At 39.8% G+C, this 25526-nt stretch overlaps 1 protein-coding gene and 1 long non-coding RNA gene across 11 annotated transcripts in view; one reads left to right on the forward strand and one right to left on the reverse strand.

Annotated features, from left to right (window-relative positions):
* NBEA (neurobeachin) overlaps window positions 1-25526 on the reverse strand; it is a 678106-nt gene that overhangs the window by 7093 nt on the left and 645487 nt on the right. For 6 of the 10 annotated variants that reach the window (XM_078434419.2, XM_078434413.2, XM_078434402.2 and 3 more), the window contains 6 exons: window positions 19163-19225; window positions 18749-18838; window positions 15900-16092; window positions 14209-14280; window positions 11868-12023; window positions 11190-11360 (listed from right to left, as the gene is read on the reverse strand). In XM_078434419.2, coding sequence (XP_078290545.1) covers window positions 11190-11360; window positions 11868-12023; window positions 14209-14280; window positions 15900-16092; window positions 18749-18838; window positions 19163-19225 — 745 coding nt within the window. The remainder of the gene's footprint in view (window positions 1-11189; window positions 11361-11867; window positions 12024-14208; window positions 14281-15899; window positions 16093-18748; window positions 18839-19162; window positions 19226-25526) is intronic. The other 4 variants (XM_078434421.2, XM_078434414.2, XM_078434410.2 and 1 more) reach the window with 3 other exon arrangements.
* Window positions 3999-18804, forward strand: LOC132682175 (uncharacterized). The gene is made up of 3 exons (XR_009611513.3): window positions 3999-4855; window positions 12816-12985; window positions 18705-18804. It is a non-coding gene; the product is annotated as an uncharacterized LOC132682175 (long non-coding RNA).

Here is a 25526-nt window from a genome sequence, read left to right on the forward strand (position 1 = left end):
GTCAAACATTTACAATAATAACCATGAACATCTATTATGGGCATTTACTAGCTGTGTAACCATGAGCTGGTTGCTTAACCTCTCTACTGTTTCCTCATCTGTAACCTACTACTTCTGTAAAACTACTACATGGGTTGTTCAGATGCCTAAATAAGTTAACAAATGTGATGGGCTTACAACATTATGACAGTGGTGACAGCTATTCTTTTCTTCCTATTGTTAGGAAACACACCAAGGCTGCCAAGGTATTTATATGCATTATCTCATTTGGTGATGGCAATATTCATAGGAGGTAGGTACACTTATTATACTTATTTTATGGCTAGAAACCTAAGGCTCTGCAAGGTTATTCAATCTGCACAAGTTCATACAGCTAGCAAGAGTTGAAGCTGTCTAATTTTGAAACCCATGCCTTTACCCATTTAAAAATTTTCCCTAAAATCTCCAACAAAACAGGATGACATGCTTTGATTCTGAGGTGAGAGGTAAGTAGTAAAGAAAAAAAAAAGAGATGATCATCTTAAGTTTCCACTTGACTTAATAAAGTCAAACCTAGCTAAAAGTCCAACTGCATTACGTGCCATAAGCATTTTCACTGCTAAGTGCTTTCACAAACATTAAATGGATGACTTTTAAGTGAAAGGCATTCTCTAAGGAGACTAGGAGCTGGGAGTATAAAGAGGAGGCATAAGGCATACCCTGAAACTCTTGACAACTCATCAAACAACCCTGGCCTTTCCCAGGCTTTCCAGTGGAGGCACTCGACAATGCCAAGCGTGGAGAAGAACAGATTGTGTTCGCAGAGTACAAAAGGGATCAAAAGATCTCCTTGGGAAGAGAATATCAGACTATCTGGTGAGTAACCTGCCCAAAGACTGTGTGAGAAGGGTCAGCAAAGTTGAGAGGGCATTATGCCCAACATTGTCGTATGGGGGCAAACCGATTGGAGAAGCCAGTTTGGGACAGAAATGAGGGGTCTCTACAGGCTTGGGTGCAGACATGTGAAGGAAAAGGAAACAACAGAAAGTCACAGAGGCACTGTGGAAGGTGAATGGGTAGGGCTCTGAGTGGTTCTGTTTGGTGGATGGGAAAAGAAAGCCAGTGCTGGTCGCCTTGGGCATATGTGAAGGCCTAAAAGATTCACCGAAGTGAAATTCTGCTGAAGGTGGGGCGATCAGAAAGCAGGATGCGAAATACTTAGTAACAATACAATTTGGACTTGAACCACTGAATCAGATTCAACAAATATTTATCAATGCCTTGTAACACCCCGGTATTTCCATTTTTCATTAACATCACACTTATTAATGCGTTACGTTGCCCATTTCTTTCTGTCTTAATTTTTAAACAGTTCTAGCTGACTCCTATTGTCTGACATTGGTTTATCTGGCTGTGTTGTTTAGTTTATTCTACAGTATCATCTTAGCAAAGAGTTTATTATATTATTATTATTTTTTTATACTCTTTATGTATATTTCATCTTACGCTATCAGTATTATTGACCATTACTTTTTCTCCTTGAAAAGGCATGTTGGAACTCGGTCGTGTAACTGCAACTCTTCCAGAATTCTTGGTATTTCTCAAACTAGGGTCCCTGTACCCTGAGGTTTGTGGATATTTTCTTGGGAGTATAAAGTTCTATGAAAAATTTTAAATTTCAGGTTTATAATTTGATGATACACACACACACACACACACACACACGTTTATTTATTTAACATTTATTTATTTATTCTGAGAGAGAGAGGGAGAGAGAGAATCCTGAGCAGGCTCTGCACTGTCAGTGTGGAGCCCAACACGAGGCTTGAACCCAGGGAATGTGAGATCATGACCTGAGCCAAAATCTAGAGTCAGATGCTTAACCGACTGAGTCACCCAGGCACACTGATACTCTAAAAATATTTTTTCATCAGTTATAAAGATGAAATCTCTTTTTTGCTGTCTAACATCTATGCTGTGGCAATTTAAAATTTACATATGTCTTAAAACTTAAGATGAACTGATTAAGTCAATGTTTCTCAGACTCGTTTGTGGGGTCCTAGAACACATTTCTCAAAGCCAGAGGTTATTTTCGTTTCATTTTGTTTTTGTTTTTTGGCGTTAATAACAATTTTGTTCTCTTTAAAAGGGATCAGTGTAACAGTCAAGTTTGATGAACACTTCTGTAGATTAATTAATTTTTTTTTCCAGGGTCACAAATTCTTTTCAAGTTGGTAGCTCCCACAAAGTGTCCTGATCTTCCTTTGTTTTTAGAAATAAATAATTCAAAGAAATCAATTACATATAAATATTTATAGCACATGCATGAAATTAAAAGAATGAAATACATTCATTTGTAGTCACCTCCTAGCTTAAGAAATATAGAACATTACTAGTAAGTTTGGTCCTCTCTTTTAGACTGTTTATTTTAAAAGTTGTATCTTAAAAGTTCTGTTTATTTTTCTCTTCTGTTCATTCTGCCTCACCCGGTTATTGAGTTTGTGATTTTTTATTTTATTTTTTACTAAAACATTTTTTAAACGTTTATTCACTTTTAAGAGGCAGAGAGAGACATAGCATGAGTGAGGGAGGGGCAGAGAGAGAGGGAGACACAGAATCTGAAGCAGGCTCCAGGCTCTGAGCACAGAGCCCGACGTGGGGCTCGAACCCACAAACCGTGAGATCATGACCTGGGCCGAAGTCGGATGCTCAACCCACTGAACCACCCAGGTGCCCCTGTGATCTTCTTTTAAATGGTGCTTGAGTTCCTTGCATACTGGCCTGTTTTTCTCTGTAAATCCTATTCTGGATGGCGTGCCCCGCGCCCCTGGCACCCAATTCTTGTCTCTTAGAGAGCCACCCTGTGCTTTGGGGTTGACACTGCTCTGAGGGTTGTCTCCTGGGCTGCCATGCCTGGCCCTCATTGTGGAGGGGGCAGGATGGGGGAAGTGAATGTTCAAGGCCTGGGAATCGTGCCTGCCTCCTGAAAGCCCCTTGTTTGGCACTGATGTGGCCCGTGGCACTGAGCAGCCACACTGGTTGTCCAATTCTATGCCCCACTGCGGCCAGAGGGAAGGCAACAATGGGTCTGGGAAGATTCTGGGAGGAAAGAGCGTAACTAAGACACCTTACCCTGCAAGACACACAACGCTCTTCCCTCTGGTTTGCCAAGACCTCCTCCTTCAGACCTACCCATCTTCTGTGTCTCCAGGAACTGCTCAGTTTCATGTGAGCTTTCTCAGATCCATCAGTTTCCATTTTGCTTTGGAGGCATCTCTTTGATGGAGTATGGGAGGAGGGGGATGGTAGCCCCAGAGAGCGTGTCATCTTATTCTAAGTTTATGTACATTGCTATAATGTGTTTCAATATTGGCAAAGCGTCGATTTATATTTGCCAGCAGTCCCAGATTTGTCTGAAACATATTTATAAAATTATGCTTCAAAGAGGCCCTGAGTTCCTTGGTAAAATGAGAAGTAACACTTTCTGTGTAATATCACCCTTAATTTTTCTTTTCTTTTTAAAGGTTTATTTATTTGGAGAGAGTGCACATGCATGTGTGCGAGTGGGGAAGAAGGGGCAGAGAGAGGGAGAGAGAGAGAGTCCTAAGCAGACTCCATACTTAGTGTGGAGTCTGAAGTGGAGTTCGACCCCATGACCCTGGGATCATGACCTGAGCTGAAATCAAGAACGAGAAGTTCGACCGACTGAGCCACCCAGGTGACCCTACCCTTAATTTTTCTAAGTGATTATTTTGTCTTGCGAGAGACTGGTCAAATGAAAACTCCTGAAATTATATGCTTAATAAAATTTGCATAAAGTAAAGAATTTTCTAAACTTTTCCCTTATATGCTACAGAAAAAAGTAAAAAGCAATCTACTTCTCTTGCAGGGAATTGAAAAACATGTATAAAACTATTCTTTATGTATATAATATATTTTCTATTAGGAAATAAGGTTTTCAAAAGTTTGCATCTGATTTAGAAAGTTAAAAAAAATTTTTTTTCGTGACAATCTCCCCAGATCATTTGAATAAAGTGTGGAACAGAACTATTAGGGGATATTGTTTAGGGCCTCTGAAAGCATTATTTCCCGATTTAAAACAGAGAAAAGAAAAGAAAATATTATGCAGGGGGTTTTGAATTGAGAAACCTGCATCAGGGGGAAAAAGCATATTTTCCTGCCAGGGACATTTCACTGCCAGGGACAGATGTCACACACCCCAACAATCATTCAAAATCTTGGGAATATTCTGTCACTGTCACATCACAATTGATGGATGTAGCTGGGGGTGAAAGGGCCCGTGCACAGGGAGGGGGAAGGCGCAGGTGAGCCCCCCCCATCCCAGGACCACAACACCATCGCCCTCATCCCCCAGCATTTCCTCAAACAGAAGAGCTCTTGTGTGACGGAATTGCTGTGGATCATAAAGAACAAACATGCCGACTTTGACATTGCTTATAGACAAGTATTTGGAAAGTCCAAATACAAAAGGCTTATTATAAACAGATTCCATCTCATTATTAAGCAAAAGCCATTTCAATATTTTCCAAAATGGATGATGAAAACAGTACAAAGTTATTAGATGCTGTTATTCACGTGGAACTGACGAGGAGAACTTTTTCAGTGAGATGGTCTCTGCTTTTAGAGAAATGATCAAAGTAAAGATACTCATGGTTCTTATTATTTTAAGCCTTATTTGTGGGGCGACTAGTATGCAGGGGGAAGCTTTGGTCCTTCTGAATCAAGAGCTAAACAAAAACAGCAGAGTTTCTACAATCTATGATCCTCAGCACGGTTCTACTGGAGTCAGAAGGCGAGCGTCTTGATGATGTATGACCTGATTTTATCTACAACCTTCGTTAGGTCATGGGAAAAGGTATTTTCGTTCATGTTTATGCCTACATGAAATAGACGTGAAACCCCAGAAGAGGCATTTTAATCACTACCTGATTTCAAGGTTTATTCAAAAAAATTGTTAGGCAATTGTCAGGATCGCTCAGAAGAACTGTGCCCATGAGGAGTCCCTTATGGAGAGTGTCCTCACAGCCACTTGCAGAGGTCTGGCCCAAGTACCAAAAATGGCTGGGCCCACATTTTCCACAGGCCAAAGGGTGACCCACATAAAAAACATCACCTGGGTTGGAAAACATCCCACGATATGGTTTCATTTTATTACATATTCACTGAAAAATAGAAGATAGATATGCGCCTGTTTATTCATTCATTCTAAGTACTTCTTGTCCTGCAGAGATGACACAGACCACTTCTGAGCCCTGCTGTGGCAGGGCAAATCTCTTCCCTTTAAGTCCTGACCCTGTATCCAGGTCAAGGCACATTAGTATCCTGCCATTACCTTCCCCAAATAGTCAACAGTATAATCCAAGGGAGTAGAGCTTTGCATAATGCCCAGAGACACCCCCACTGCCTCCTGGTGCAGATCTGAAGCTCTCTGACCAAGAGATCGTATTAGTTACTCGTGTGTGTGTGTGTGTGTGTGTGTGTGTGTGTGTGTGTTTTAATATATATTGCTTTTGACCCAAGCCAAAGAGCCTCACAGCCTCAGTTCCAGGGAAGGAAAGGAAAGGAAAGGAAAGGAGAGGAGAGGAGAGGAGAGGAGAGGAAGGGGAGGGGAGGGGAGGGGAGGGGAGGGGAGACAAGGCAAGGCAAGGCAAGGCAGAGACCAAGTGGCAAGTCAGTCCCCTTCTTAGTCACAAACCCCACAAAGTGTCCCAATGGTAGGCTAAGGGGATAGGAGGCTGAGAAAAGGAAGTTACACTATGGACATCAGTTTTGAAAGTCCTAGGAGTTAGAGATTGTTCACATATAACTCTTCCCTCTAATACATTTAATAAGCCCTAGATAAGGTCCCTTGCTCTGAGAAGTGCGGCAAAGATGCACAGATGTTAAAAATCTCTGGACCGTTCTTTGTGCACGCTTTCGCCTGGTACAATACCACTGGCTAGTGGTGGTCATGGAGCTGGGCACCAGGGTAGCCATATTCAAAGAAGGCTGGATGCAAACAAAGAGAGGGATACGATTTGGCAGATGTTTAGTGACAGGTTGTGGCTGGCAGGAGGGTCAGTGTCCAGAGCTGAAGCTCACACAATGGGAGCCCAGGGAAGGGATGTGTGCACAGCTGGAGTCTCCTTTTCAATGGGCTTCTCGTTTCAGTCTGCATAATGCTTATATATGAGCTAAAAGACTTGTTTTTAAAAAGTGAAATTGAAAAGGCATACTAACGTCTTATGTATATTACTCAATGAATATTTGTAGATGGGATTTGAAAAGATGAGCAGTAAATTCTCTTGCAAAGTTTCCTATTGCTGTGATTTTTAAAAATGTCATATGTATGTATCGGCAAACTCTCTACAGAGCACCTCATATGTGGTATAAACACTAAAGCCACACAATTTGAAAGCAAATTGGATTTAGAGCTGAGGTCCCAGTGTATTTTAAGTGTCTGTTGAAGAGACAACAATGTTGACTTGCCCCTCTTGTGACTATCTTGTTGGAAGCTACGGCACGTAATGAGAAATGTCAAGTCCCAAGATCAATGAAATTTTGGGCTCCAGGGATTCAACAGGAATAGCATTGATCCTTTTAAAGAACACCAGTCAGAGATGGGTTGTAATATATTGCAAAGAGGGGCTCGGGAGGATAAGCGGCCAAGTCCAAGATACCTACCTGACAAAAAATTCAATCAGCTTTTAGCACAAATTGCCTGCTCTGCTCTCCTTTCTTTCATGCAGTAGGCTGCTTCCAATTAAAGTGCGCAAATTAATTTTTATCACTTCCAAATTAGTTTCAGAATTTGTGCAAAAGAGTGTTTCAGATGAAAGCATCTGTCCCTCACATCTCTGCAATTCGTTATCTAGTCAGGGACCTATTCAAATCTCCAAGAAAATTTTCTATGTTCAAAGTCACAAGTTTGCAAGAATAACACTAGATATTAGTATTATAAAATATATAATAAAACAACCATAATTCAACTGTAACCTATGTTACGCAGCATCTGCCTATTTCTTTTATGGTCTGAAACTCTTTGTAATAATCTGTGTACAAATTTTCATGGTCTTTGTGGAAAATTCATTAAAACTATGAAAATAATTAGGAAAAGACTATTTCTGAGACGTCTGAATTAGTCACGATAATATATTTGACACAATGAAACCATAAAACTCTTTCTGCACCTACCTAAGAAATCCACAAACATTAGAAATATTTTCTCTGTGGTAGCAACAGAGCCACCCATTAAAAAAGAATACAGACAATGCGAAAGAGACATAAATATATTAGAGAGCCACTTGAATTAATCTTGAGAAAGTGAGTAAATGGATCCTATCATTTTCTGTGGTGCTGAATATACATCTGATTTGGCCTCTGACATACAAAGCAATTCAATGTCCTTACTACGACCAATCCCGGGATTCTAACAGCTACTGGGATATTATGTTTCACACTAGGACTTCCCCCTTCAAGTCTAGGTTAATATATATAACCCTCAAAAACGAAGGGCATTGTGTCACACACTTTAATATGAATTTAGACATAACGAGCTTTTTTGTCTTGAGTAGCAATGCATTATAAGATAGAAAACACATACGGCCTGGTTCTCTGACCTGTGAATTGGTGGCTAGAATAGATTAAACTGGGACAGAAACAAAAAATCCTTTCCTTTCGTGCTGTGAGTTTTCTGATGGCAAGGACTATGTTTATGTCAACACCCACGGCTGATCCCTGATGTGACCATCAGTTTTGTGTGTGCAGAGGCTGCCTTTACAAACAGTGGCTGGACCAATATATGTGGTGTCTCTAGTCATGCATATATGTGCTGCTAAGTTGGCTGTTTTAACAGATTAGGTAAAGTCATAAATCGGTCAAGTCAATCAAGTACAAAATATGACCAATTATTAATCTTTTTTTACTATTACAATTATTCATAGGGTAAGAAGCTGATACTAGTTTTTACATAATTATCAATTTGTCCCCCAGGTGGAAGACTAAACATTTCATAGTATAAGACCAAACATTATTATCTGATGGCAATTTATGATCCGTGTAAGAAATACTCTATGTGTTTAGTACGTTCAAGCAGAAAAAGCAGTTTGGAGATTAGTACAATATAGGTTTTTGTAAACCACAGGTCAGAGACTTTGACTACCCGGCATTCTCAGCTGCTAAGGCAGGACTAGCACCCAGGAGGCACTCCGTACATGCTTGTTGCTTGACGAACACTTCAGGCGATCATGCTGTTTATTCTAGAAGAGCAATTTTTCACCTTACATTAAGGATGATGGATGAAATAAAGCCTTATGATATATGTCCATATTAAATGTCCAAGCAAGTTTTGACAGGGTGGGTTTTAGGAAGTGGTTTATGTTCATAATGATGACAATAGTTTTGATCAAAAATAAATTCTTATAAATGGAGGCAATAATAAATAATATACTTTGATAATATCCTTAATTCCTTAAGGATAATCTTGTCTTTATTGAAAGCTTAAATAAAATGCTGCATTTTAACAAATACAATGTTCACAGTTTTGTTCTTAAGGATTAATATAAATATTTTCATTTAGAAAGCTCCCATTGTAAGGAACTTTAAACAGTCTAAATATTACTATATTTAATTTTTCTTGATAACTGAGGGACCAAAGCTACAGCAATTGTTAATTATCTTTTGGCTTAAAAGATCATCAGAAGATAACATAAAGTAAAGTAGCTAACACAGATAATTACTATAATTTAACATTAAAACTCTTTACCTCATAGCAGTGCAATATATAAAATATCTTATCTTGGCTACCAGATGGGAGCTTTTAAGAAATAAATCCTCTTTTTGGAAATATCATTTTCATCATTTCTGAGCTTCATTTTGAAGATTTATTGAAAGAAATTTAAAACACTACTCTGGGGGCACCTGGGTGGCTCATCTGGTTAAGGATCTGACTGTTGACTTCAGCTCAGGTCATGATCTCGCAGTTCGTGGATGGAGTCCCGTATCAGTCTCTGCACCGACAGCACGGAGCGTGCTTAGGATTCTTTCTCCATTTCCCTCCTCTCTCTGCTTCTACCCCACTTGCGCGTGCCTGAGCTCTCTCTCTCTCAAAGTAAACTTAAAATAAAAAGCACTATTTCGTTTCTTAAAAATATTTTTTAATTTAAAAACTTATAATTTTTATCAATACAGATGGAAGGTACCACACGGGCCTGCTACTTAATTCAACTTTTCTAATGAATGCTACACTACTATGAAAATAAAGGAGATGTATAAATATGAAAAAATGAATTCGGATAGAATACGTGTGATAACGTACAATGCTTGAGAATAAGAAAGCCACCAATGGTAGATCAAATGTCTTATACGCACATACACACACAGGCACACACACTAGAATTCGGCTAAAAATGAAGTTTCTGTTTTTTTAAGGGATATTATAGAAAAGAATAAATAAGGAGGTTAATTTTTTAGTATTTAGAGTATATTTGTTATAACGTAGACATGGTAGCTAATTATTTGAGCTGGTTGGAAAGCACGCAACGCTGAGTGTTTTTTCTCTCAAACCAGCATCACATCTCAGTTCACAACTTAAAGCAGAGGCTGATACGTAAGACGCACACACTCTCTCTTATTTGGTATCTATGCTAAGAAACATCATTCCATGGTACCCTTGAGTTTCTTCATCTACTGTTCTTCAGCTCCAGCTGTGGGCAGCACGAATAAAACCCCATGTAACATTTGGTCCTCTAGTTCATCTCCCACTATCTTCATTCATATGTATATATTTCTATATATTTCTCTATTTTCTTCTCTACTATGATAGGCCTTGGCTCCTAGCAATGAAAAGCCGTTTCCTATTTTTGCAATATTCCTGTCAAAATGTGTAAGAGTCGGGGGGTGGGTGGGACTGGCAAGGTGGACAGATTGTACAACTGGGCTTTCATCCTCAGCTAGGCTCCAGCCACGTGGCTGGAACACAGCATCTCGTGCACTTCTCATCTGCTCTTAGAATATTTCAGTGGCAGGTACACAGCATCCCCAGAAAATTCTTATCTCTGTCTTGTTGTACATATGACCCAAGCTCATGTTTCAGTTGGTTTCGGAGTATTCTTTAAGCTGTGACCAATGTATGAATTACAATTAGAATCGCCCTGGTTTAAGCACCAGACATCATCAACGCTTTCCAGAAACCATTCTCTGTTTTATAGGAAATATTTGCATTGAAACTATTGAAACCTTGGTAATTAAAAACAGTGACTATTTCTAGGCAATCTCTTATCTAGTTCTCCATTTAGGCAGATGTGGGTGGAATCTAAGTGATCAGCCGGACGAGGTGGGCCCAGCGTCCTCCTGAGTCGCCATCTTCCTTCAATATCTAGTTCTCCGTTTAACAATACTTATTGAAAAAAACATTATGTGTGTCACTTTGCCAGGAACCAGAGACTGAGAATGGAAAGAGAGAGACTCATAGTCCATTTCAGTGTTTCCTCAAAACAGCAGTTCCAAAGAATAATAACTATTCTGCCAGGAGCAGAGTGGGTTAAACAAATTTCAACATTTATTTGTGTAAGACTTTCAGAACTTACCTAGAGAATAAGAGTATATGCAGAGTTTTCTAAAATTATTTTACTCTGGAGTCCCCCCCCCCCCATTCTTTTCCTATAGGATATTTTAGGGAGCGCTGGTGAATAAAGAATACTCAGGAATCATCACAAAGAAATTGTCTCCTTCAGTTTTTGCCTTCCCAATGCCTAATCTGAAGGGAGTACTCAATCATTGTTAAATGAAGAAACAGAGATATTTACTCAACTGTGTGGTAGAAAGTAAGAAGTGTCCTCACTGAGGCACTCTGAGGAAATTCAGAGAAGGGAGAGAATATATTCAGTTGAGGGCAGTTATAAGAAGTTTAATGGACCAGGTGACACTGAAAGAGATTTCTGAAGGATAAAGACATTGGGAGATTGGGGATGGGCTGCCAAAGAGAGGGCCAATGTGAGGGGACCTGGGACTTTTCCCAGGTTGAAGGTTACAGTGGTTGCCCTTGTTTGTACTTTGAACATAGTGACATTCTAAGAAACATTTTTGCTACGTAAAGCTCTCCTTTTTTAAAAGTCTCACAACCCCAGGAAAAGCTGTTAGAAAAATAAAAAAGGCAAAGTATGTTTAAATAAATGTATTGTCTGAGGGGACGCTTCTAGACAAATACTCACTGCTGTTCGGGTTGTCCCCTATGATATGGTGTCGCCCACTCCAGTACCAGAGAAGTAGGGTAGCATCTCGAGACCCAGAAACAATGTAGCAGTCCCCGCCTATGTATGACTCCGACCTGGCCAAGCACGTGACCACGTCCCAGTGGCCAAACACAATCTGAGTTAATTTCCCTAAAACACAGAAAGGGTGGGTTTAATTCATTTGCTATTTTCCTTTAAATGGTAATAAGCTTAACTTTATTTTACTAGATTTGTGAAAAGGGAATCTGTAAACGTGAACATTTATAAGCTAATTCAAATTTAGCTACAGATGCTTTCTTGAATTTCTTCTGAAAAACAATACAAGAATGTTACTTGGGATTTTTAAGGAAATGACTTCTAAAACAACACAACTGTGATTTTTAGTCCCCAGGGTTTGGGTCAGACTAAGGGGAGGGAGGTTTAAGGTCTTTTACTGGATTTGATTTGGGAAAGGGACAATAGTCCTATTTGTCCTATGAAATCAGGACTCATGCTGAGGTTTGGAATGGATGGCATTATAACTAGTTACTTATAATGTGAACATTTAATTTGGATCTTGGCACTCGAGACGAAAATGCCTACATTATTAAGTATGATTTTATTTTACAGAACAATAGGCATTTGGAAGGGACTAAGGTCTTTTATAGTTAAGCTTACCTGTTTCTGTAGAGTAAACTCTGAAGCTCTTATCCCAGAATCCACAGATAAGAATATAGCGATTATCTGCTGTGACCACAAAACAGTGTGCATTGATTTGTATACTCTGGTCAACAAGGTCTGTGATCTGCCGTTTGTTCACACCAGAGTTATTGGCTAAACATAAATGGAAAAGAGAATTTAAAGAAGGACTCCACAAGAGTTTCATCAAACACTTACAGGAGGAATATTTTTATGCTTCATTTACCTAGAAATGGGTTTCTGAGGCTATAAGATTATTAAGATTTTTAACATTTCCCCATGAGGAACATAAGCTTTTTTTTTTTTTTTTTTTTTTAGCAGCAGTGGCTATTTATGAACCATATTACATATTTAAAAGTTGTCAGAAATTTAAGTTCTTTCTCCACCAATAAATAACAACAATATGAAGAATTCAGATAATGAATTTAAAATAAAGTAAAAAAATATTTGAAAGCATTTAATTGTATCCATGTTCACTATGCACAAGTTCATTAGTGTCCAACAAGTTCCACAATAAAGGAGGAATAAACATTATGTGAAGTATGGTATGTAAGGAAAAAAAAGGTCTTAATATTTGCCCCAATCTGTCATTTTCTGATGTCATTTACAACTCATGTGGAAAAGGAAAAGGGGGAAGGGTTTGAGCATGGGATGTTGTTATGTGGGCAGCCCCACAGGGAGCTTTAGGTCAGCAGCCTTAAAGACCTGGATTGTCAACAAACAGAAGGCCTTTCCAGAATGGGCTGGCAGGGGAGGAGAGGAATAAAAAACATGGGAGAAGGATTGGGGAGGAAAGAGACAGGCAGAGAATCAGGGGATAGCGCTGGGACTGAATCTGAATAAAGTCAGGAACTCGGAGACGCCGTCTGATTTCCCCAGTGCCTGTCTGCATGCCAGCCTGTCCCGTGCTCTGCTCTGTCCTTTCAGACGAAATCCCTGGGCTGAATTCTTAAACAGAAGATGCAGACGTAGGAGATCACCCGCACTCTCTAACGCCAATTAGACTGAAGCGCCACTCTTTGTGGATTCCCTCTAACGGTACAATAATAACGACTAGGGAGGTAAGCCCCCCCAAATGGAACAACAACAACAAAAAGGTAGGAAAGGAAAAGAAAATCAAAGGTTCTGAGTCACTTGAAAACTGCATAATTGGTCTTGATTAATGAGAATAGAGTTGCTAATTTTTCCATGATTACCTTCTAGCTGTATGTGACATTGTTGAAGTCTCTCGGACAAAGGAATAGTTGGACTAGACCCTAAAAATATTCCTAGTCCTAAACCTTATAATTTCCCATAGACATGTAAATGCTATTTTGTGTAGGGGTATAAGTAACTAACTGAACTGGCCACCTTTTAATTTATTTCTGGGTTCAGAGATGAAGGGTGAATTAATCTAAGAAAAGAATACCAAAACTTGTATATGGATTTATAATATTTCATACCGTTTTCAACTTTTTTCTAATTTAGTTCTCTATATGATCCCATGAGAAAGGCAGAACAAACATCATGATCAGCCATCTTGCAGATAGGAAACTGAGGCCTAGAAAAATTAAGGGGCTTGCTCAGGATCCCGTGCTAATAAATGTGTATGTGATTTTAAAATATTTCCATTATCTGTTGCAAAGAGTTACAGCTCACAGTTTGCAATTCATATGAAATCTTTAATTTAAAAAAGTTGGTCCTGTTGAATGGAGATTTTTAGAAAAGATGTCCTTCATATTAGTTTCCTTTGATAATTTTTTTATTTTTAAAAATTTTTAAATGTTTTATTTATTCTTGAGAGAGAGAGAGAGAGAGAGAGAGAGAGACAGAGCATGAGCGAGGGGCATGGCGAGAGAGGGACACAGAATCCGAGGCAGACTCCAGGCTCTGAGCTGTCAGCACAGAGCCTGACGCGGGGCTCGATCCCACAAACCGTGAGATCATGACCTGAGCCAAAGTCGCACGTTTAACCGACTGAGCCACCCAGGCGCCCCCTGCTTTAATAATTTTTTTTGAGGCCTTACCTATTTCAAATAATATAAAGTTGTCAAAGAATAGTTTAGGCAGAAAGAAAGGACAAATTGGAATGATTTGCCTTGTTTAGAACCAACTTAAACAATCTCCTAAAATATCAAGAAAATGCCACAAATAATTGTCGTAAATACCAAAAAGTTGTTAGATGGCATATAATTTACACAGCCCCTTGATGGTAATTTCATGTTATTTGCACATTAATTTTATGGCAGAAAAATTGCCATTCGACTGTCTTTTGTAGTAAGTGCACAGGAATCTGTGCACAGCCAGCATTCATGAAAATGTATTTTTGTGGTTAGCGTACCGATTAAGGGGTCCATTTCAATAGGAAGATGATGTGCTTGGTCCAAGGAGTATCCTGGAGCTCCTCTGAGGCCTAAAGTTTAAACAGAAGGAGAAAACTACCATAAAATTCTCAGAAAGGGGGAATTTCCTAAGATGCAGTGTTTCATGATGATTGTGGAAAAGTATGGCTTAGAAGTTATTTGGCAAATTGTTGTAAGAATGACTGTCATACTACACATCTTTGTAGATACTCTCAAAAGAAATCATCACAACGGGGACTCCTGGTTTCCACTGAGAAGTGGAAAGCTGAAAAGAGTGTTGTTCTCATTCTAACAACATGAAAAAACAGCACAAAATAGAAGATCATAACATTTCTTGAACCCGTCAGAGAGCTAAGATTTCTGGGCAACCAAGGAGCCTGAAATCTAAGAAAGGCTGTGCCTGCACCTAGTGGTGGGTGTGAGCGTGGCCGGGCTCACCTAGGCCAGGGCAGAGGGGGAGATGGGGCTCCCAGCTTCACTCAATATATGACAAGTCAGTTGAAGGTAAGTAGAAATGACACACACCTAAGACCTTAAGCTCAGGAAAAGCTACTTTTAGAGGATTAATATTTAGGGCTTGATTGAGTTCATTAGTCATAATTTTTTACATGTGATTATATAACATATATAATACTTTTGAACAATGCTAGCGAAAAAATGAATCCTTCATAGTTTTTTTCTCAGTGCAAAACATTTCTAAAGGCTAAGACTACCGTGGATAATAGTTATATTTTTTTCTTAAGATGTTTGTTGCATATTTCTGATCAAATGGAAGTAGTTATACTTCATGTTGAGAGTATCACCAATAAATATAAAAAAAGTGCATTTAGAGCCTCTTAGAAGATTAAGTTGTGATATAAATGATACCGTTTTTCAGAGCAATACAGAAGTCGGTAGAAGAGGAGACTTCAGGTTAATTCACCATGGACTCATCCATTTAGCCCTGGAGATAGGCTTCCAGGGAGACCTTAAGGGGTGAATTTGGCCAAATAAATCATTTGGTCACATCCATTTCTGTCCTGGTTAGGTAAGTATTAATATGTCTAATTTGACAACAGAATTATATCATTTCAAGATGTACTAGCCAGAACTTTCAGGAATGCGCTTAAAGAAAACATGCGGGAAATCACTGAACAATTTAGATGTTGTCTTTTCTCAAAGACTCTCAGTTCCACCCAAGGAGGAAAGTGGGGTCTGTCTTGTTCACTGCTGTTCTCCCAGTGCTCATGGCTATGTGACACACAGTGGCCAAATATTTGCTAAATAAATTAGGTGGAAGAAAAAGATTTCGAAACCAGCATCTAGGAAATCCAGATTCAAACTCACTTTCATTTAATATGGGATAAAAGTGTTTTTGTTTGTTTGTTTGTTTGCAGGGCTGAGGTACAGGAGGATGGGAGGACCTGAATTATTTGTAGAACTGCTTTAATTCATCAAATATTTATTGACTACTTAACCAGTAGCCAAGCATTCTGTGAGGCGAGGCCCTAACATATAGCAGTAGTGAGTAAGACACACGAGACTCACTTCGTCAGGTTTGGCAATTATTTGCTCTACTGCTTTTTTGTAGACGATCTGGAATATTAGGTAGCCCTCAGCACACTTACCTTAACTTAACTGCAGCTCGTAAGACACCTTCCGTAAGTCACCTGCTTAGACGCCTGCTTACCTACTGTGTTATGCCATCGATTCACTGCAAACAGTCGGCTGCAGGTCACGGTCACCACCGCAGGGATGGTCAGGTGGGGCAAGGTGTTGGCTGCCACGTGGGTCACCGGAGAGTTGGACGGGAACTTCAGCACCATGATCACATCCTGTTGCATCTGATCTTTAAACATGAGTGGACTCTGTGGAAGGAAACACTGTTGAATAGAAAGGGAAGAGGGCAGAAGGAGACAAAAGGGATGACATGGTTAGTGAGAGCTCTGGGGAGGTGGAGGTAAGCACAGACAAGGCCAGCACGAGCAGGGAGCAAAGCGAGGCGAACTTGCATCCTCTGGGGACGGCGCAGGGAGAAGGGCAAGGACTCGGTGTGGTCGCTGGCGGGGGACACCGAAGCATTAACGGCCAGTCTCAATTTAAGTATCGCCCGACCGCGGTGTGAGAAGTTCGCTTACAGATCTGTCGTGTGATGTAGAATAAATTGGTCGGCGTCGCGAAAACATCAGTTTGGTGGAAAAATTGGTTACTGACAACGTTTACATGAACGAGAAAGTGAACTGGTCGGTACTTGCATTTTTTACCTGGTTGATCTGGGCTCCTGGCTCCAACCTAAATCATTAAAAGGGAAGAGCCTTCCCTGTCAGAGGTCTGTACACGTCTCTGCTGGGGCAGTACTGACTGGGTACAGTCAACACCCCCTTTCCCCTTCTAGACTGGGTGCTTCCTTGAGGGCTGCCCCCTTTCTTCTCTTAATCTGCGTTTTCAAACGTCTAGCACGTGACTTGAGAGAAAGTAGACGTTATAACGTCCTACTGTTTCAGCACTATAAAACACTGCAACACATTACTGCACCAAAAACACAAAATAGGGACCTGGAAATAACCACGATTTAGCTTTCATAAATGTTTTGTAATTGTTTTCTACACATATGAATCGTCTGCTCCACGAACTTACGAGGCCTACGTTTCCTTTATGAACAGTTCCATGCCAATTTAGTCTCTAACAATGTTCCCCAGGAAAGCAATGAATCCTGACTGGGCATTTCTCCAGGATAAGTATTTTTATTATTATTATTAAACAGAGACAACTAACACGGGAATAAAGCTCTCCTGCCAAAGCATTTCATACAATAAAGTGTTAGAGATATTCTCTTGGACAGTTTATTAAAAATGCTTCGTTTCAAGGCTTGAGGCTCCAAGGCCGCATCCCCACGTCTACACTGGGACTGCGTGTTTGTATGGAACAGTGTGCTTGGTGACAACCTTTCTGCTTTCTCACACACACGAGGACCAATCTCAATCCGAAGAGTTCATTAGTGACTACTCAAGGGTGCTGAAACGGAGCCATTGGAGAGAGAAAAAACATGGTTTCACACAAACACACTTATTTACGTGTTTCACTAGGAGTTTGACTATCGATTCCTTGAAGGTCTAGAGTACGCGGTCACCTCTGTATTGCCAACGCTTAGCGTCATGCCTGACACACAGAAGGAACTCAATACAAACGTGTTAAGTAACTGATAAAATAAATTAAAGGTCTGAACAGCTTATAAATTTGTTTGCACATATTTATGAACCATATTTCAGAGCTCTTTACCCCAAAATTAGGATCCTTGCTGCCTTGATAATTACCTAGAGAAACAGATGAACTTTAATTCATTCTGCAAACACCTTTTTTTCCTTCAAGCATTTTTCACTTCAGCTTAAAAAATAATAGTAAAAAGCCACAGTTTAAAAAATAAGTTCCTTCTGAAGAAGTTTCTCAGGGGGCACCTGGGTGGCTCAGCTGGTTAAGCGTTCAACTTCAGCTCTGGTCATGATCTTGTGGTTTGTGAGTTTGAGACCTGCATTGGGCTCTGTGCTCACAGCTAAGAGCCTGGAGCCTGTTTTGGATTCTGTGTCTCCCTCTCTCCTTGTCCCTTCCCTTCTTGTACTTTGTCTCTCTGTCTCTCTCAAAAATAAAAAATAAACATTAAAAAAATTAAAAAAAGAAGTTTCTCAGAAAAAAAAATTACCATTTTCAAATTAAAGAGGGAAATGTAATACACTTTGCTAGTAAACTGAAAAAGGGCTGTCTTGCTATGAAAAGGGAGGGAGCCTTGAAAATTCAGATTAGAATGAAAAGAATGTTACCTTTTCCCTTGTAAAACTAGAATAAAAGTTTTAATATGAGTAGCTAATGACGATGATGACACCAGCTAACATTTACTGAGAATGTATTGTACACCAGGTGCTGGTCTAAGTGCTTTCCAGTGTGAAGTCATGACATTCTGAGGGCAAATGGTATTTTTACTTTCACGTAACGGATGCTGAAACATCAACAGGGAGGTTGAATACCTTGCCCAAGTCATTCCCCAGCCAGAGGCAGAACCGGCGTTTGACCCAAGTGGCCCTGGAGCCCTTGTTCTTAACTCCACTGTCTCTCTGCAGTGACTACAAATTACCTTTATGTGTCTTTCCTTTTCTTAAAATGAACTACCTCCCCCCTACTCCACCTTGTCCCAGAAGATTAAATTGGGCAATATCATATTGTGTTTATATTACATTTTCATCCTACTTTGTAAATCAAATCTAATTTTGGTGCCTGTATGCATATGAATGAGTTTATGCAGAGGCACATAGAGTCAGAGAAGAGGGCTGTTTTTGTGAATCCCAAATTAGGCTAGCGTTGCAGAACTTAAAGGTAAGAATTGCACTCCCTTCTGTTTCTCCATAGGGCATCAGCACATACTGAAGCCTGCAGAGTTGACCAATATTTTGAGAAGCCTTTAAAAATGCTGCTAAAATCACTGTTTTATTTGACCTGTACCCAGGTACAAAGAAAGCGGAAAACTTTCAGCAAGCTGCTACGTCTTACCAGGTGCATGGCAGAGCTCCGAGGTGGATGTGGCTCAATAAGCAACTGAGATGGCGTCTGTCCAAAGTTCTGTATCTGTGCCTCCATGGCCTGCAGGGGAAGGAGAGTGACTGTCACAATCAATATGCATCAACCAGAGAGGTCAACACACTCTCTGACAATGCAAGTGTATCCCGAGTCAGCCATGAAAGAAGTCCAGAAAATTCACCAGGCGCTCTTCTCTCGGGGTGCAGAATCATCCAAGTGTTAGTATTTTGTAGACAAGCTTTGCTTCTCCTTCCAAACATGCTTCCGTTACCCAAGTCACTATTCTTATTTAGAAGCTGGGGTTAAATGTGGAAATGTTAAACCTGTGAGTGCATGCATGCAGCGAAGACCAAAGAACACTTTTAACACTGAATACAGCATGTATACCTTAATAAAGTCCTTGGTAAGAAGGAACGTATGGGGATCTCTAATGAAATAAGCTTCTGGAATCTTGGGAAAAAAGAATGATACATAAAGTCCACCAATGATACAAAATAAAATTCAGAAAATCATATTTTCCAGTCAATACAGAGGGCAATCACTATGACTTCTGTATGGACAAATTTTCACTACGGAAAATATATCTTGGCATGCTATGCTATTTTAAGATGAACGCTGAAATATTATGTAGTGTCTTATAAGGTATGGATATATTTCTCTCAAAAATTTTTTGAAATTTTGGAGATAACTAACCCAAAGAGGAAATAATTCTTTGGGCATCTTGAGCTACACAATATTTTATTAAAGCCTATGCAGATAGAAATATTAATGAGATTTTATGGCTTCCAATAAATAAAAATAATTTTGGATCTCAAACTGTGTGGACTGTATAACATGCCTTTTTTCTTTTTGGTGTGTATTTCAAAGACATAATCTTATAGGACATTTATGTATTTCTTCTATATATAAATTCCACTGGCAAAAAAATTCAATATACTAAGCTAGACTAACAGAAATATTTTTCCAAAATACTGTTAGCATGTAATTTAAGTCAACAAGGAGAAGCACGATATTTACAATGATCATTACTCTGTTACCATGCTAATTTTTCCCCTAAAATTGTGTGCAATTTGGTTGCACATAAAAGTGAAATACGAAACTCATTGCTGAGTGCTTAGGAGTGCAGGTAAGGTTGTAGATAGCTCTCGACACAGCACTGCCACTAATCGCATCACTATCTACAAATCTCATTTATAAAGTACTTAAATTTAACAATCTGTCTGCCTAGACTGCATTTCAAGAAAATGTTTATCAATAAAAATGTGAATTTTCAAATTTATTAGTAATATTAAACATGAATGCATCATTATCTGCCATATTTTAGCAATTGCATAAACGGGGCTTTGGTTCTTTTATTTGCAGAGGCAATAGGATGAATTATTAAATCTCTTTAAGTGCTGTCCAATTTTAATGTATCCATTTGTTTGCACGGTGTCCACTCATACACAAAGTGTGACTATTTAAGTAAATCGCACTCACAAAGATACCATCACACTTTATCTCCCCAGTGCAAGATTTATGATTATAAAAGAGGGAAGAGACTATTTCTGGCTAGGTTCACATCATGAACAATAAACTCTTGAGAATTACTTGAAAGAAAAAAAAAAGCAGTAATTTTATTGTTAAAGCTGCCCTGGTTAGAAAATTTCCAATACCCTAGCTTTATGTATCAAGAACAGCCAAAGTTGCTCTAACAATAGATAACTATGGCTTGGGTTTTTACTCCTCCAGAAAGAGGACTGGGATGGGGGTGGGGAGACAGGGGTAAAATTAAACACAGTTTAGTCTCTTGGTCAGTGCCTATACTTAGTACATAGCCTTTAAATAGTCGCGGAAGGACTAAATCCACAAACATGCTTTGCTTGACTTTAATTTTGTTTCTGAAAGGGAAGTATTAAACAACAATAGAAAATCTTGTGAAACTCACTTACTTTCCAGAAATCTGTACAGTTCTCTTCAGGGGGCCCACCTCTGATCCCTTTTGGACTCAGTCAGAGTACATACACATATGTATTCTAAATGACTCTCAAATGGCATCAGGGTAAATATTAGGCTGTGATCAACCTAATATTGTGCTCTCACCCTCTCATTAAGACAGTGTATTTCCTAAATTTAACATTTATTTTATTAAAAAAATTTTGTTTAATGTTTATTTTATTTTCGAGAGCGAGAGAGACAGAGCACGAGCAGGGGAGGGGCAGAGAGAAAGGGTGACACAGAATCTGAAACAGGCTCCAGGCTCTGAGCGGTCAGCACACCCTGACATGGGGCTTGAACTCACGAACTTCGAGACCATGACCTGAGCCGAAGTTGGTCACCTAATGAACTGAGCCACTCAGGTGCCCCAACACTTATTTTATGTTTTAATGTTTATTTACTTTTGAGAGAGAGAGAGAGAGAGAGAGAGAGAGAGAGAGAGAGAATGTGAGCGGGGGAGGGGCAGAGAGAGAGGGAGACACAGAATCTGAAGCAGGCTCCAGGCTCTGAGCTGTCAGCACACAGCCTGACATGGGGCTTGAACCCACGAACCATGAGATCATGACCTGAGCTGAAGTCAGATGCTTAACCAACTAAACCACCCAGGTGCCCAACATTTATTTATTTATGTTTTTATACTAAATGCAATCCCCCACCCTTGTGATCCACATCACATGCCTTCATGACCTAAAAGTTCTTATTCCAGCATTTACCTTTTAGCTATCTTGTAATCCTGTCTACCCTCATAATTCCTTACTCTCTGATTTGAAAACATACAGGTCTTTCTGATCTTGAAAAAGCACACTGCCTCCTCTGAGTTCTATTTCTTGTCATTACCAACATGTTTGAATGGGAAGTGAGCACCTACTGATTTTCTTCACCTGTTCCCCCGTCATATGTTTTCTGTCCTTCCCCCACTTTTAGAAAGTCATCAATGTCTTCTTTCTGTCAAGAGGGAGTGTGCCCTCTTGGGAGGGTGCCCGGACATGTACACATACCATTCTGTAATCTGGGAAGCACAGCAACTGAGTGGTTGTTCTGAGAACTACTCCCTGATGTATGAGAAAATGCCTCCCCTCCATGTAAACCTTGGGCAGGGTTCTAAATCCTTTCCAGAATCCCTAAATCATAATGAATGCCCTCCATATTCTCATAGCACTGTTTTTTTCCTTTATCATGAAATTCAACGCACAATGCTTTACATAGTTCTCTTTGCTCAGACTGTTAACCTTTGCAGGTCAGGGCTGTGACTTGGTCCTAACAGAGTCCAAAAACATCTGCTGAATCTAGCAGTGGGGCAGCAGTGGGACATTTGTGCAGAACTGAAAGCTCGGAAAAGGAAAAGCATAGTAATAGAGGAAACATCAGAGTTCTTTCCCTTTACAATGCAATACCACTAAAACAATGAAGTTAACAAACGTTGTTAAATGGCTACTCTATGCTGAGGGATAAAAAATCAGAGACCAGCCTGCCCTCAAGAAGCTTTCAGCCCATGGGGACATAAGATGAGTAGTAATCAGGGCACACAGGAGGTGGAAGGAGCACGGTGGAGGCCAGCACCAAGTGCGAGGGAGCCCAGGAGTGATGACTACATCAGACCCAGGGTGGAGGAAGGGGCAGGGAGAGGAGGGCTGTTAGGAAAGGGGCTTTCAAAAAAGGACATGAGCTGAGGTCTGAGTGTTAGGTAGGAATTGGTGAGTCAACAGCAAAAAAGGAAAATCAGAAACTGCATTTGAAAAAATTCAGCACATTTTCATTTTTCTATGCATTGTTCTGCGTGGGTTGAAGAGACATAATGCTACCTAGTTTCATTTATTCATAAAACATACACTTCTTGAGCACCTACTATGTGCTGGGTATCATTTTAGACATTTGTGACACTCATCAAACAAAACAGAGATTCCTGCTCTTGTAGAGGTTACATTCTAGCCAGGATGACACAGGAGCTTACATTCAGCCAGATGTCATGTGCCTGTATCCCTTGGGCTAGAATCAGCCTACAGGCATGGTTTCCATCTGAGCCAACATTTACAAGTCAGGAAATTTCGTACAACAAATTGGATTTTTTGGCTTCTCTCAAAAAAACCAGAAGAGCTGGTTCATCAGCATTCTCGCACAGCCATACTTGTCTGGTGCTAAGCCACCGGGGCCCTTTTGTAATGCCCACCGCTCGCAGCACCCCAGCATGTATCATTACCTCCTGGCCTGCTTCACTAGATTAGTCCCTGTCTGACTTCTACAGACCTCGGCATTTGTTAATCCTTTTAAAATCTACTACCAAAACGTTAATTTGTATTAGAAGGAATCTATTGCTTTATACATCTACTGTAGTCCTGCCCTCATCCTTGGGATATGTGGTCCAAGACCCCAAAGAATGCCTGAAACTGTGGATAGTACTGAACCCTACATATGCTCTGTTTTATCCTATACCTACATACCTATGTTTAATTAATAAATTACGCACAGTGAGAGATTAACACCAATAACCCCTGATAAAATAGAACAGTGATAATATACTGTAATAAAAGTTACGTGAATGTGGTCTCTCTTTCGAAATACCTCATTGCACTGGACTCACTTTCTTCTTAAGATGACAATGAGAGATGGTACAATGCCTGTCTGATGAGATGAAGTGAGGTAATCAAGTAGGCACTGTGATCTAAGGTCACAGCTGCTGACCTTCTGACGCTAAGTCAGAATCACTGCTTTAAGACCATGGCTGACTGAGGGTAACTGAAGCAGTGGAAGGTGAAACAGTGGATAAGGGGAGACCGTTGCATTGCAATTTCCACTGAAGAAAGAATGAACTAATGTTGTATTTGTGAGCTCATGATTTTTACAATGTGTATGGCAAGAGTAAAACTTGGGAAATAGGCCTGCCAACCTAACTTAATCGAAGCTAAGATGTTCTCCATTATTAGAAGCATCGTTAATTTATATACCATTAAGAAGTAAAAAGATGTTGCCAATTAAACTGTGATACACTATTGATTGTAAGAGACACTGCAGTTTGGAGTGTTGAGATATGACAATGACACGCATCTCAGAATCAATAAGTTATCATAACTTTTTACATGTAATACAGTGAGATAAGTCTTATGTATTTCATATAAACTTATCACAAGCAACAGGCTTAGAACAATGAATTTTTCAAAACAAATGTGACTGACAAAATCTTTGGTATTTTACGAATATGGAAGACCATGTATTTATCTGAGGGCAACTCTTCGGTGGGATAACATGAAAATATTGATCTGCTTATACTTTCATGGGCCTCTGTACTTGCTGAATGTGGTATCTTAACTAAAGCTGCTTATGTGCATCCACTTTAATTAACTGTGTTGTGTGTTTTCTCTCTTACAACGCCACCCAAATCAAGACACAGGGCTTTGGCACCGAACTGGAAATTTCCACATCTTGATCTGGGTAGTATCTACATGGGAATATACATATGTGATGATACTGCCCTGTTCCCCCTCCACAGTAAATTTTTCCCACTCCTCATCCTTTGCCAGGCTAATCACTATTTTGATGATAATTAAATTACACCATCAAAATTATCATCGATTATTTTTTCTTTTGTTGAACTTCTTATAAATAGAATCATATGGCACCTATTTTTGTGTCTGCCTTTACAAAAAAGTTTATTTATTTTTGAGAGAGAGACAGAGAGAGAGAGAGAGAGAGAGACAGAGAGAGAGAGAATGGGGGAGGGGCAAAGAGAGGAGGACAGAATCCCAAGCAGGCTCCGTACTGTCCGCACAGAGCAGGATGAAGGGCATGATCCCAGGAACTGGGAAATCATGATATGAGCCAAAATCAAGAGCCTGATGCTGAACCAATTGAGCCATCCAGGCACCCTCCCCACTGCCTTTAAAAAAAAATTTTTTTTTTAATATTTATTTATTTGAGAGAGAGAGAGAGAGAGACAGAGCATTCCACTTCCAGGGGCGTGGCAGAGAGAGAGGGAGACACAGAATCCGAAGCAGGCTCCAGGCTCTGAGCTGTCAGCACCGAGTCCAACATGGGGCTCGAACCCATGAACCGTGAGATCATAATCTGAGCTGAAGTCAGATGCTTAACCAACTGAACCACGCAGGCACTCCATGTGTCTGACTCTTGACACGTATCTCACAGCACATGAGTTCAAGTCCCGCATTGGATTCTGCGATGACAGTGTGGAGCCTGCTTGGGACTCTCTCTCTTTCCCTGTCTCTCTGCCCCTCCCTTGCTGCCGTGAGAGCAAGTGAGCTCTCTCTCTCTCTCAAAATAAATAACCTTAACAAAAAATAAATCCTTAGAAGAGGAAGTGAAATGCTGTGGTTTATGTGTATTATATGTATGCCTGTTAATAGGAAAGATTTCACAGCCAAGGTAAAAGTAAATACGGTGACAGGTAAGTTATAGTTCAGATTGATATTCAAATGACTGATAAATTCAACATATTCTAAAAGAAAGAAATTGCTATTTAGGTGAATAAGCATCTTTCTCTCCCTCCTTGGGTTTACTAGTGTCTAGCATTCACCTCTTCTGGTACCCAGTAGATAAAAACTTTGATTAATCTTGTCTTTTCCACAATGCAGGTACATTTAATCCAATACGTTTTTCCCCTGTAGAATCTTTACAACTTCTAGTCTTTTTTGTAAATGTAATTTAATACTGTCTTTCTGATGAAGTGTCATAAGGTCTAAGTGCCATGAGAGAGTGTGAGGAAGCTAATAAGGGAGGCTGTCAAATGACCTGTTTCATTCATTTTGCTCGGTCTGTGCAATCT

The sequence above is a fragment of the Panthera onca genome, chromosome A1 (genome assembly GCF_046562875.1).
Source record: "Panthera onca isolate mPanOnc1 chromosome A1, mPanOnc1 haplotype 2, whole genome shotgun sequence".
In the NCBI taxonomy this organism is placed as follows: Eukaryota; Metazoa; Chordata; class Mammalia; order Carnivora; family Felidae; genus Panthera; species Panthera onca.